This window comes from Aquila chrysaetos, chromosome 12 (genome assembly GCF_900496995.4).
Source record: "Aquila chrysaetos chrysaetos chromosome 12, bAquChr1.4, whole genome shotgun sequence".
Lineage (NCBI taxonomy): Eukaryota > Metazoa > Chordata > Aves > Accipitriformes > Accipitridae > Aquila > Aquila chrysaetos.
This window is the reverse complement of record NC_044015.1, coordinates 8,067,802-8,079,761: the sequence shown is the minus strand read 5'-3', so window position 1 is coordinate 8,079,761 and position 11,960 is coordinate 8,067,802. Positions and strand designations below refer to the sequence as shown.

Genomic DNA, 11,960 nt, shown 5'->3' with positions numbered 1-11,960 from the left:
ATGAACTCACACAATGAGACTTAGATGAAGAGTGCAGAGATGGACTGGGATTTGCAAACAGACTCCTCTGCACTTGCCTGTGCTTTGTCCTGCCCTGCAGATGTCCTCTGAAACACGCTTACCCCATCGATTAGAAGCGGGGAAAGCGGTCAGGTGCTTTGAACAGGAACCTGCCCGATGCTGGGGTGGCTTGTCCTTGGGGTGGCACTGCCAGCTGCCCTCTTTGCAGGGGAATAACTGCAGTGCTGGGGTGGAATGGTGGGGCGAGGTCCGGCAGCCTGGTCCTACCTGCTGTTCTTGATGACATAGGCATCGCCGTGCCATTTTGGAGAGGTGTGTGTGTGCACGAGAGATGCTGCTCGTCCCATGGGCCAGAGGTGGCTGCCACTGCTCAGTGACCCTGGGCTCTATCTTGCAATAATTTCAGTCCAACACTTTATTTCCTAATTTAGGAGCTCTGTGCCCACAGCTCCTCCTCATGTTACAGCTCCAGGCTTGCTAAAGTCCAAAAAGCACAAGTCACTCATTGAAACAACCCCTTGGTGCTGGCCCTGCCTCCTGTGCAATGCTGCATAAAAGAGCTTTGCTTTTCCAGGGGAGCTCCTCCCAAGCCACTGCTCCTCTCCTTGAGAGAGCCCCTGCGTACTGGGAAAAGCTCTTCCACCCTGCTCAAAACTCTTACGCACGTACCTTGGGGCTGCACGGGAAGCAGGTGAGCAAGGATCAGCAAGAAACCCCCCGGGTTCCTTAAGGAGCTGGGGGAGTTGTGCTGGGGAGGAGGTGCCCTGCTCCCGCAGGGCATTGCTGGGGGCTGCAGACCCACCTTGGCCAGCGTGCCTGGCCTGTCTCCGCTCCACCACAGCCGCGTTCTCCCGCAGGCAGGACGGTATGGTGCGGCGCGTGGCGGTGGTGGGCGCAGGCGTCAGTGGGCTGGCGGCCATCAAGTGCTGCCTGGAAGAAGGGCTGGAGCCCACCTGCTTTGAGCAGAGCGAGGACGTCGGGGGGCTCTGGCGCTACACGGTGAGTGGCTTTGGCTGCCCGGTTTCAGAGCTGGCTGGGGAAACCTGCACCCGCTCGCACCCTGCGTGCCTGCACCCGCTTGCTCTGCTCTGATGGCTGCATGTGGGAGGGCTTGACTGGTTCAATACAGGTCCCCAGGTCCCCTCCCTTACCCTGGGGACAGCCCAGCCATCCCCTGACTCGCTGAGCAACCTGCTTCAGCCAAGCCAAGTCCCCTCTGAAACGCCATCCTTGCTCCTTTAGGGACAGAGGGAATCAACAGCTTCTCCGCAGCCAAGGGGTTGCAAACCCCTCAGGGCTCTCGCTGGTGCACAGGGTAGCCCTCAGCATGCTTTTATGTAGTGGCCATGTACCACGGAGCCGCAGAGGAGCCCGAATGAATAATCAGAGGGTTGGACTCAGAGCCATCTTGTGCCACTTTCCTGCCAGCAAGCTGGGGCTGAGGGGACAGTTTGGGGTGTGATCACAGTTGCAGGAGCAGCTTGGGGTGCCATTAGGGAAAGGAATTGGGCCTGCGCAAGTTAAACCCCGGGGCAGAGGTGGAGGGAAGAAAGCTTGTTCTGGGTGATCTGAAATGTTTGATTTATCTCAAAACACGGACCACAGGTTTTCTGTCTTTTCTGGGGAAGGCTCCACGAATTCCTCCAGAAAGTTTAGCAATACTTTTTGATATTAAGGATGGAGAATTTCAGAAAAGAATATCACCATTGAGGGGAAAAGTCAAAATCACTTCAGCTCCTTATCTGGCTTGTTTTTTTTTTTTTTTCTTTTATTAGAAGTTGGTAATCTTTTGGCCACCTCAGATATGGATTTTCCAGTGCAGAAACCTGCATTTTTCCCAGCTCTGTGCTGGCATCAAAGCCATCAGGAAAGGGAAATGCATTACCTGTGTTTCGTGCTCTTAAGTGCCAAGTGTCAGGGCAGACATAGCAAGTGCCCCCCCCCCCCGATGGGGACAGGACAGCGTGGGGATGGCCATTTGGGGCAGGACTGGACCAGGCCAGCCTGGGCCCCACTGATTGCACAGTGGTCTTGGGGATTTCAGCAGATCCCTCATGTCCTGCCCTTCTAGATGTCAGCGGGACACTGGCCAGCTGGCACGTGCATTGCTAGCGGTAGGCACAAGCCTTCATCTGTGTCCCTGGCCAGACCTGCCCTGCAGTTGCATAAAGCATGGGCAGCCGAGCCACAGCACCAAAGCAAACGCACCTGGCCGGGCTTCTGCCTTTGATTGTGCAATCGCCAAGACCATGTACACAAAGGAGTGATGACCGGGAGTGCCCGTGGGATTTTGGAAGCTTTACAGGCAGACCGGCAGGAAGTTGGGCACTGGGAGGTCCCATCTTACTTGTCTCCTGTGATATTTTGCATGTGTCCATGCGCACGAGTGTAGCTGTGTCACAGCCATCCTCCAGAGGCTTTCTGGATGTGCAGTGGAGAGGCTCTGGTGTGGTCCTCCCACAGCACTCTCTTCCCCTGAGGTTACCACTTTCCCTGGCAGATGCACATGTAACTGGCTCCTAAATGCCTTGGGTGATGCAAACCCTCCTCCCAGCCTGTTAGGACACTTCTGTGCTCATAGAGAGTTATTTAGTTATTGTGCTTGATGGCTTTGCTGGTTTTCTCTGGCTCCAGCCTGGAGGAGTTGGTGCAGGGCTCCAGGTCATGTCCCCCTTAATGGGACTCGTCCACACTCTTCTCCCTCCAGGACCAGGCAGAGGAAGGCAGAGCCAGCATCTACCGCACTGTCTTCACCAACTCCTGCAAAGAGATGATGTGTTACTCTGACTTCCCCTTCCCTGACGACCACCCCAACTACATGCACAACGCCAGGCTCCAGCACTACATCTGCAAGTACGCCGAGCACTTTGACCTCCTCCGGCACATACAGTTCAAGGTAAAAAGCCTGGAGTGGAGAAGGGCAGTGAGTAGTGGGGGGACCTGGGCTGGAGGGACATCACCTCTGTGCCTGGGTCTCCCAAATCTTGGGAGAAAATATTCTGGGGAAAAAGCTCCTGGTTTTGTTAAAGCAGGTCTCATCAGCTCCCCTCTCTGCGCCCTCCCCAGAGCTGCTGGCATGAAATCGCAGGGGCAAATATCCCCAGGGCTCCCCGGGACCTCTGAATTCCACTGGCTCCCTAAACCTCTTGGTCTGCTCTGCAGACACCCACGGATCTCTTTCTTTTGTTTCCTTTAAGACCCTGGTCACCAAGGTTAAAAAACGCCCTGACTTTTCTGTGACGGGGCAATGGGAGGTGGTGACCCAGAGAGATGGGAAGGAAGAGACAGCAGTTTTTGATGCTGTTATGGTTTGCTCTGGGCATCACGTCTACCCAAACCTCCCCCTCGACGATTTTCCAGGTAAGCTGCGCGTGTGGAATTCATCCGCTGGGACAAAGCAGGGCAAATCTATCGCAATGTTCTTCCCTAGAAAGAAATACCTTTTTAGCATTAAAAGGAAAGCAATATTTGGGGGGATGGGGGTCCATTCAGGAAATCAAAAGCTGTATTTTTAAGAAAAAAGACTCAGTATCCAAACTATATCAAAGCAGGGACAATGCTAATCTTTCCCAGAAAAAAATACTTCAGGCTGTTTCCTTTAACAGAAGTTTTTTCATAAAAGGATTTTGTAAAATAATTTTTTTTTTTTTTGCATTTTCCCACGATTTCTAGTACAAATGTCATGCACATTACCCAACAGCCTTTGCCTCTGTCATGGTTTAACCCCTGCTGACAACTCAGCCCCACACAGCTGCTTGCTCACTCCTCCCTCGGTGGGATGGGGGAGAGAATCGGAAGAGTAAAAGTGAGAAGACTCATGGGTTGAGATAAAGACAGTTTAACAGGTAAAGCAAAAGCTGTGCATGCAAGCAAAGCAAAACAAGGAATTCATTCACTACTTCCCACGGGCAGGCAGGTGTTCAGCCGTCTCCAGGAAAGCAGGGCTCCATCACGTGTAACTGTTACTTGGGAAGACAAACGCCATCGCTCTGAATGTCCCCCACTTCCTCCTTCTTCCCCCAGCTTTATATGCTGACCGTGATGTCATATGGTCTGGAATATCCCTTTGGTCAGCTGTCCCAGCTGTGTCCCCTCCCAAATTCTTGTGCACCCCCAGCTTACTTGCTGGTGGGGTGGGGTGAGAAGCAGAAAAGGCCTTGACTCTGTATAAGCACTGCTCAGCAGTAACTAAAACATCCCTCTGTTATCAACACTGTTTTCAGCACAAATCCAAAACACAGCCCCATACTAGCTACTATGAAGAAAATTAACTCTATCCCAACCCAAACCAGCACATTCTCTCTGTGTACAGGCACATTGTTGGGAAAAAACTTTCTCTCTGGCAAGAAAAATTTGGTGCTGGGGTTCTGTTTGGAGGACACAGGCTTGAAGCATCAGCTGGTCAGGAAAACTGCCCTCAGGTCCTTTGCCATCTTCTCTTTTTTAAATGAAAGCTGCTTCCCTGTTGCTCACTACCACAAGGGTGTAAAGCCACACCAAGGGGATGGAGTGTGGCTGTCCAGGCACCTCGGGGTGATGCTGGGGTTGCAGTGGTACCCTTTTGGGGTACAGAAATACCATGAAAAGGTATCCTGTGCTTGCACACCATTTCTGCTTAAATATTGAATGAAGCCAGAGACAGATCTCATCTGACTATGGGTTTGCAGCATCCCTCTGTATACAGGGGACATATACTACTGTGAGAAATGCTCTGGTGGATGCTCCAGCAGCATCTGTGGGAAGGGGAGAAGCCAAAGCCAGCACAGCCTCTCCCTTTCATTCCTGTGGTGAATTACGACCCTTTCTGTTCTCCTCCCCAGGAATACAGAAGTTTAAAGGCTGCTACTTCCACAGCCGAGAGTACAAGGAGCCAGAGAAGTTCCGAGGGAAGAAGGTGCTGGTGATAGGCTTGGGCAACTCGGGCAGTGACATTGCTGTGGAGCTCAGTGCCGTGGCATCACAGGTACGGCGACCTGCACCAGAGTCATTGGGGAAGGGGGGGTCCCCATTTGCTTGAGCACATGCCACAGCCCTGGGGACTCACAGCCATCACGGAGGTGGCTCACCCCTAGCTGGCCATCCCCCCAGGTCTACCTGAGCTCCCGAAGTGGGTCCTGGGTGATGAGCCGCGTCTGGGACAACGGCTACCCCTGGGACATGCTCGTCATCACTCGTTTCCGGACCTGGCTGGGGAATGTCCTCCCCAGGGCGATCAGCGACTGGCTGTACGTGAGAGGCATGAACCGGTTCTTCAAGCACGAGAACTTTGGCCTCATGCCACTGAACAGGTATGCGTGGGGCCATCCATCCCCAAACCCCCTGGGGGTGCTTGTTCTGGAACGGGGCCGGACCGTGCCTATCCTGGGCTGGCAGCAGAAGCCACCTCTGCAACAGCCCCACCACCTTTGCCCTTGCAGAACTTCCCGCAAGGAGCCGGTGTTCAATGATGACCTCCCGAGCCGCATCGCCTGTGGCGTGGTGGTGATTAAGCCAAACGTGAAGGAGTTCAGAGAAACGTCCGTCTTGTTCCAAGATGGGACTGTGCAGGATGATGTCGATGCGGTAGTCTTTGCCACTGGTTACAGTTACTCTTACCCTTTCATGGAGGATGATTCCATCATCAAAAGCAGGGACAATCAGGTCACCCTCTACAAAGGCATCCTCCCTCCTCGGCTGGAGAAGCCAACCATGGCAGTCATTGGGCTAGTCCAGTCCCTTGGAGCCATCATCCCAACAGCGGACCTCCAGTGCCGCTGGGCAATCAAGGTGTTTCAGGGTAGGTGGACGAGCTTGTGCTGGGAAAAGGTCTGTTTTCTGTCAATGGGAAGTAGTGTTTCCCAGCAGCAATGCGCATGTTCAAACCGAAAATCAGGGCAGTGCCTGAGTGCTCAAGAACACAAAGGAGTTTGGCCAGAAATACCAATAATGGGATCCCCATGTGATGGGGTAGCTTGCACCATGGGAGCAGGTCACTTCTCAGCCCACTGCAGATGGCGATGCGGTGGGGCTGCCTGGGGGAGAAGAGCCTCTTGGGCATCACTACATACCTTAAAGGACAGGAGAGCCAGTCTTGTCACATCCTCAACGCCCAAGCTTGACCCAAGCCCAGATCTTGACACCAAAGGGAAGAGAGGCACCCAAGAGTTCAGCTGATCCCTGCAAACCCCACCTGCTGCAGGAGGGATCTCCTGGGCATCATGTCCCTTTGCTGATACTCTTCTTGCTCTTTTAAGGGCAGTGCACGCTCCCCCCGGTCAGCGAGATGATGGATGACATTGATGAGAAGATGGGGAAGAAGCTCAAGTGGTAAGTGCAGCTCATGGGTCTCCCTGTGCTGGCAGAAGAGCCCTGCCATCATCTCAGCCCCAAGTGGGATGGATGAGGGTGCTGGGTGAGCTGCCGTGGGGGCAGTTTGTGAGCAAGGGACAGGCAGCTCCGTCCAAGCAGGGTCTTTTGAAATGCCCTGTTTGAGTCTCAGATGAATTAACCTCCAGGCGGCCCCTCTGCAATGAGGAAGCCCCAACCAGCTCACGGGTGTCAGCGGATATGTTTCCACCAGCCCCATGGAGGCCTGAATCAGGCAAGTTTGGGTGGAAAATTCATGATGGAAATATTTCCTGTCTAAAAATGCTCATTTGCCATCACTGAGCATTATCAGGCTGAAAAAACATTTCTCATTCACACAGAATCAGGGTGAGGCTCCAGCAGAAATAGAACATTTCCATCATTATTCTTCAAAGTGACCCTTTTTTTGTTTCATAAAGTCCATGAAAGTGCCTTGCTTTCCCCCTCTCTGAGTCTAACTGATATTATAGTGAAGCAATACTTTAAAAATAGGAGTATAACCAGTGAAAGCTGAACCTGGCCCAAGCTATGTTTTCTTTTGTTTTTAGAAACCGTCGCATTGTAGGAAGTTTCAAAACGCAATGTTTTCTTGTGAGCCAGATTCCTCCCCTAACAGCAGCAATGATGCATGTCCCCTGGAGCCGTGCCCCCCAGCCAGCTCTGCTCCCCAGCTTTGGCAGGGGAGAGCAGGGGACAGACTCTGCCCTCACTGTGCTTAAAGGAAAAAAAAAAATAAAAAAACAAAGGGAAAAACCTAAAGCTACCCTCTTTTCCTCTCCTCTCTCCCCGGAAGGTATGGGAACAGCACCACGCTGCAGACAGATTATATCACTTACATGGACGAGCTGGCCTCGGCCATCGGTGTGAAGCCCAACGTGCTGAAGCTCCTGCTGACGGACCCGCGGCTGGCCCTGGAGGTCTTCTTTGGCCCCTGCAGCCCCTACCAGTTTAGGCTGATGGGCCCAGGGAAGTGGAGCGGGGCCAGAAAGGCCATCCTCACCCAGTGGGACCGAACGCTGCGGGCCACGCAGACGCGCATCACCCCCGCTGTCCCCACCACCTTCCCCTGCCTGGCTATGCTAGGGGTGGTCTTCCTCCTGCTCCTCCTCCTCCTTGCTGCCCTTTACTGCTAGGGGACCCCAGGGGGATGGGGAGGGATGCAGGAGTAGAGAGCGGTGTACGTGCATGGGATGCTTTCTCCTGCTGGGCAATGTGTGCTGCTGCCCTGCTCATTAACCTGAAAATAAGTCATCAAGAGATCCCTGAAAAATGGCATTGATAAATCGGATGTGATCTGCGTGCCTGGTAAAATTGGGAGGTTTCTCAGCTGGGACTATGAAAGAGTGTAAGTGCCAGCCCCAGTAAGTAACATTGGTTATTTTGTCCCTCTACATGTATTCAAATAGTGGTGCATTGCTACATGTCTTTAAATCTCCCTGTCTAGTGTCTCTTCTTCTGGTGGAAAACTGGACTCAGCATGTTTGGTTTTTTGAGAAAATTTTTGGTGTACAGCTTGTGTTCTGGCTAAAACCAGCTTGCCTGAATTGGCCCTTTTGAAAAATAATTTTCATAGCAAGTAAAGAAAAACATCCACATTTTTTTCCAGCGGGGAAAGATGCCCAAATGAAAAAAATAATCAGATTAAAATATTGAGAGGAATACTCTGGTATATAAACAGCCCACCAGCTCTCGGAACAACATCTGGACTTCGCTGGAACGTGAGCATCTGAAAACTGAGATGAACCGTGTCTGCCAGCCAAAATGCCCTGTCCCGCTGGGGCTGTGTAACCCAGCACCATAGCTGCTGCAGCCACGGTGAGAGCATCCTCGGAGAGATCCCTCTCTGAGCTGCTTTGCTTCCTGCTGGGCATCACTGTCCCTGCAGCAACAGCTCGGATGGGCACCTGTGGCCACCCCCAGTGCTTGTCCAGGGGTGACAGGGATGTGCCAGCTGCCCAATTGCCCATCCCGAGGTGGGGAACAAAGCCTCCATGGTCCACCCTCACCTGAGCAAGTGGGGAGGAGCTGGACTGATCCTGGTGAGCTGCTGAACTTCTGATGTGGCCAGATCATGTGGGCTTTTTCTCTGCATCCATCTGCTGAGAGTGGAACCAGCCTGTGGTGTAATTTCGGTGCTCCCCGGGAAGCACTCTGCCTGCAGGCATCTTGGCTTTTCTCCTCCATACAGCAATAACTATAGCTTTGCAAAATGCTCTGTGGTTTTATGAAATGCACCATGTAAATGCAAAATAATATCATTACCGTGAGCTCTAGCCCTGGAAACGAGACTAGAGGATGCCTGCCATTCCCTTTTCAGTGCCTCTGCCCAAGTGCTCTACTAACATGCTTCTTCCTACCAGGAGATGAAGAGATTTGCCTGCTTTTATTTCTTCCAGTCCAAATGATGTGTACCTGTGGTGGGAAGCAACCCCTTCCTATGATTGTGATCCGATTCAAAACACTGCAGATGCACCATCTATCTGAAACATGAATAAAAATATAGTGGCATCATCTGATCAGTTTTTTAAATTCTTTTGCAATTAACAAGCTGTGCATGGTGTATCACTGTGGTTTTTCTTTCTAGCTGATAACGGCAGCCTTGTTAACCAGCTAGGACACAGCTGTGGTCAGGAATGTTGCTGCTTACCTTGTGCTGAGCTTGTGGGGTGCTGGCAGGACCCACATCGAATGCAATGGGGGCTGGGAGCCCTTGCCTTTTGGAAGCCAAAGTACCACGTTATGTGAAAGAAAGGGCAGTGGGGAGAAGAGGCAGCAGGCAGTGGTGGTGCTGGGAACTGCGGGATGCACAGGGGACGTGTTGGGGTGCCAATGGGGTGAGCAGAGATGATGTCAGGGAATGAATGAAGACGGTTTTTGGGGTGCTGGCAGGGTGGGGCCTCTTCCCCAGGTGCGGTCAATAAATTAATGTGGGCCAGGCTGTCACAAGGGCTCTCTGGTGCTGGCTTACATCTGCAAAATGGGTTGAATGACCTTATCATTATCTGACATGAGGTCACAGCCTGTGCCTGTGCTGCTGAGAGCACTCTGGCTGTACCGCTCTTCCCTGGGCAGATTGCAGGGCGTTACTGCTGGCCAGAGTATCACGGGGAAGATACACCTAGCTGCAATTTCTGAATTCCTCTGTTTTGCAGCTGTTTCTCATGTGTGCAAACCCACCCTGGGGCCAAAATACTAAACCCAACAGCATCTCTCCAAACAAGGGCGCCTCCAAACAAGGGCGCCACAGGATAGCCCTTTGCAGAGCAGAGACATGTGTCCTATGATTCCTTTTACACTAGCTTCCACCTTTCTGGGCTGTTTGAACAATTAATTATTTTACACATGCAAAATCAGTAAACACCCATGATACTTTCACCTATCACCAGTTTGCTCCAAAAAGCCAGAATTTTAGCCAGCACTTCATGACATTGCTACTGCTGGATGCCTTGGGGATGCCAGTACCGAGGTCAGCTGCTGGGTGAAGATCGAGTGATTCTGCACAGTGTCCTGCAGACCAAACACCACGGCAATTATTTTTGCTTTGCTGGAGCAAGTGCTCCACCTAGCAAGGACCAGTTTGCCAGCCCAGCCTGCCTCCCATGGCCCAGAGCTTGCTGAAACGGTGGGAGGCAACAGCATTAGTGCCGGGGGGTGTCTGCTCCCCATGCACCATGCCACTGAGGCCACGCTCTCTGTCCCTGTGTGGGTCAGTAAATGCTTGTTTCCCAGAAATCCCCCACTAACTAAGGGGAACAAGCCAGGAGGGCCCTAGCTGACCTGTTACTCACAGCTGGCCTGACTGTTTTAGGGCAAGTGAGGATAGGAAGCACAACTGAGCACCCAGCTCTGCCTGTTCCGTGTCGGCATCACACAGCATGCGGGGACCTATGTATTGATGCATTTGCTATGGTTTCTTTTCAGACTACAGTCATCAGGATAAAAAAAAAAAAAAATGCCAGGACTTCTCAACCACCTGCCAATGGGTTGTTGTCACCAAAACTAATGGGAAAGAGGAACTGGCCATTTTTGATGCTGTGATGGTTGGTGTCGGTCACCATATACATCCATATGTCCTGCTGGAGTCCATCCAAGGTAAAAGCTGTTTATAGAGTACTGCTAGAGGCACATGTCTAAGAGCAGGGTTAACAAGCTGCATATGTACCACATGGGGAAGTTATTTGCAGAATAATACCAGCTAAGCAGCTGTAAGGTGGGAAGCCGGGGAGGTGGCTGACCTGTCCCCAGCCAGGGCTGCTGGTGCCTGGGACCCAGCCTATGGCCTGCTGGAAGGGCTGAACCCAAATCCTTCAGCCTGTCTTTGGCTGGAAGCAAATGGAGGTTCGCTATGAAGCTGGAAAGACACTGTCCTGCATGGTCTTGGGAAAAGCAGAGGAACAGCCCAAATGCTCAGCCTGCATCATCCCCTTCCAATACCTTCGTGCTGCATCCAACGCCATAGGGCTACAGCTGGGCTACAGCAGCTGTACTTGGCTGTTGACACAAATGCTGCGTGACACGAGATAGATGATTCACCGCTATTGGATTATTCCTCCCTTATGCCTCACAAAACAAGACTTGGACCTTTGAAAATATATCACAGCTGTTTATGCTTGTGTTTCTGGTTTCATTGGTAAAGCCCAGAACTGACGATATTCCTGGAGACCGTGCAGCTGTTACTGGGAACCAGTGCAGGAGGCAGGCGATGCAGACCCATGGTCCCTAGATGGGTTACTATGCTGTTCACACGCTTCTCCAGAAAAGTCCACCTGTCTTGAAGGGGTGGCTGCGAAAAGAGACCGCTGGAGCTTCTTGCCCACTTTCTCACCAGATAAATCCCTGCTGCAGCCCATTGTTGAGATGCCGGCAAAATCCCACCTGGTGGGCAGGGCAGGGGGTGCCACCCGGGTTTACTGCAAAAAGGCTGTTCATAATCCCAGCTTTTTTCCATGCATGTCCCTGCCATATTGCAGCAGCAGCGCTGTGCAAGTCCTGTGCGTGGCATTGGGAAACAGGGTGCTGGGAGATGGTTTCTGAGCTTGGGGTCTTTATCTGGGGGAGAGGAGGGCGGTGGGGGTGGGGGGTGATGTGTTTCTGAGCTGGTCCCATCACCATGTGATGCTGCATTTTGCAGGAGAGTTGTCGGGGAGGAACACATGTTCCCAGCTCACCTCCTCTAGCTATCTTTAATGTCTGCCAAATAATGTGGCTCTTTTGCAATACTTAGCAAAGGGCGGCTCCCATTTCTGCTGTCTCAGCAGCGGCAAGGCAACGTTTCAATAGTTTTTACAGGCCATTTTACATGCTTTCCTGAAAACTTACATTTACTGCATTCATTCACTTCTTTACCAAAGCAATATCATAGCTCATTTTTTTTCAAGGACGGATGTTTTTCCCGTGAACTGTCTAAGCTCAGGCAAAGGTTACTCTGTAACGCAGTGGTCCTGAAGCAAGCAATGAAACAGACCCCTGAGCTCAGCCCTGGCTTCACTCACATTTCCTCAGTCTCCTGACCCAATATATATAATCTGCCATGTCACCACCACCAAAGTCTGGGTCACAGCACCCTGGGATTTTAGGCTGTACCCAAAGTTTTG

The 11,960-nt window shown here is 52.0% G+C and overlaps 1 protein-coding gene across 1 annotated transcript; it reads left to right on the top strand.

Moving 5' to 3' along the window:
- Positions 1 to 580: 580 nt before the first annotated feature.
- Positions 581 to 8,882, top strand: LOC115349427 (dimethylaniline monooxygenase [N-oxide-forming] 3-like). Its single transcript, XM_030033726.2, has 9 exons — positions 581 to 712; positions 879 to 1,020; positions 2,729 to 2,917; positions 3,219 to 3,381; positions 4,842 to 4,984; positions 5,110 to 5,309; positions 5,439 to 5,797; positions 6,255 to 6,327; positions 7,160 to 8,882. The coding sequence occupies exons 2-9, from the start codon at positions 889 to 891 to the stop codon at positions 7,497 to 7,499; spliced, it is 1,599 nt and encodes a 532-aa protein (XP_029889586.1). The 5' UTR covers positions 581 to 712; positions 879 to 888; the 3' UTR covers positions 7,500 to 8,882.
- The last annotated feature ends 3,078 nt before the right edge of the window (positions 8,883 to 11,960 follow it).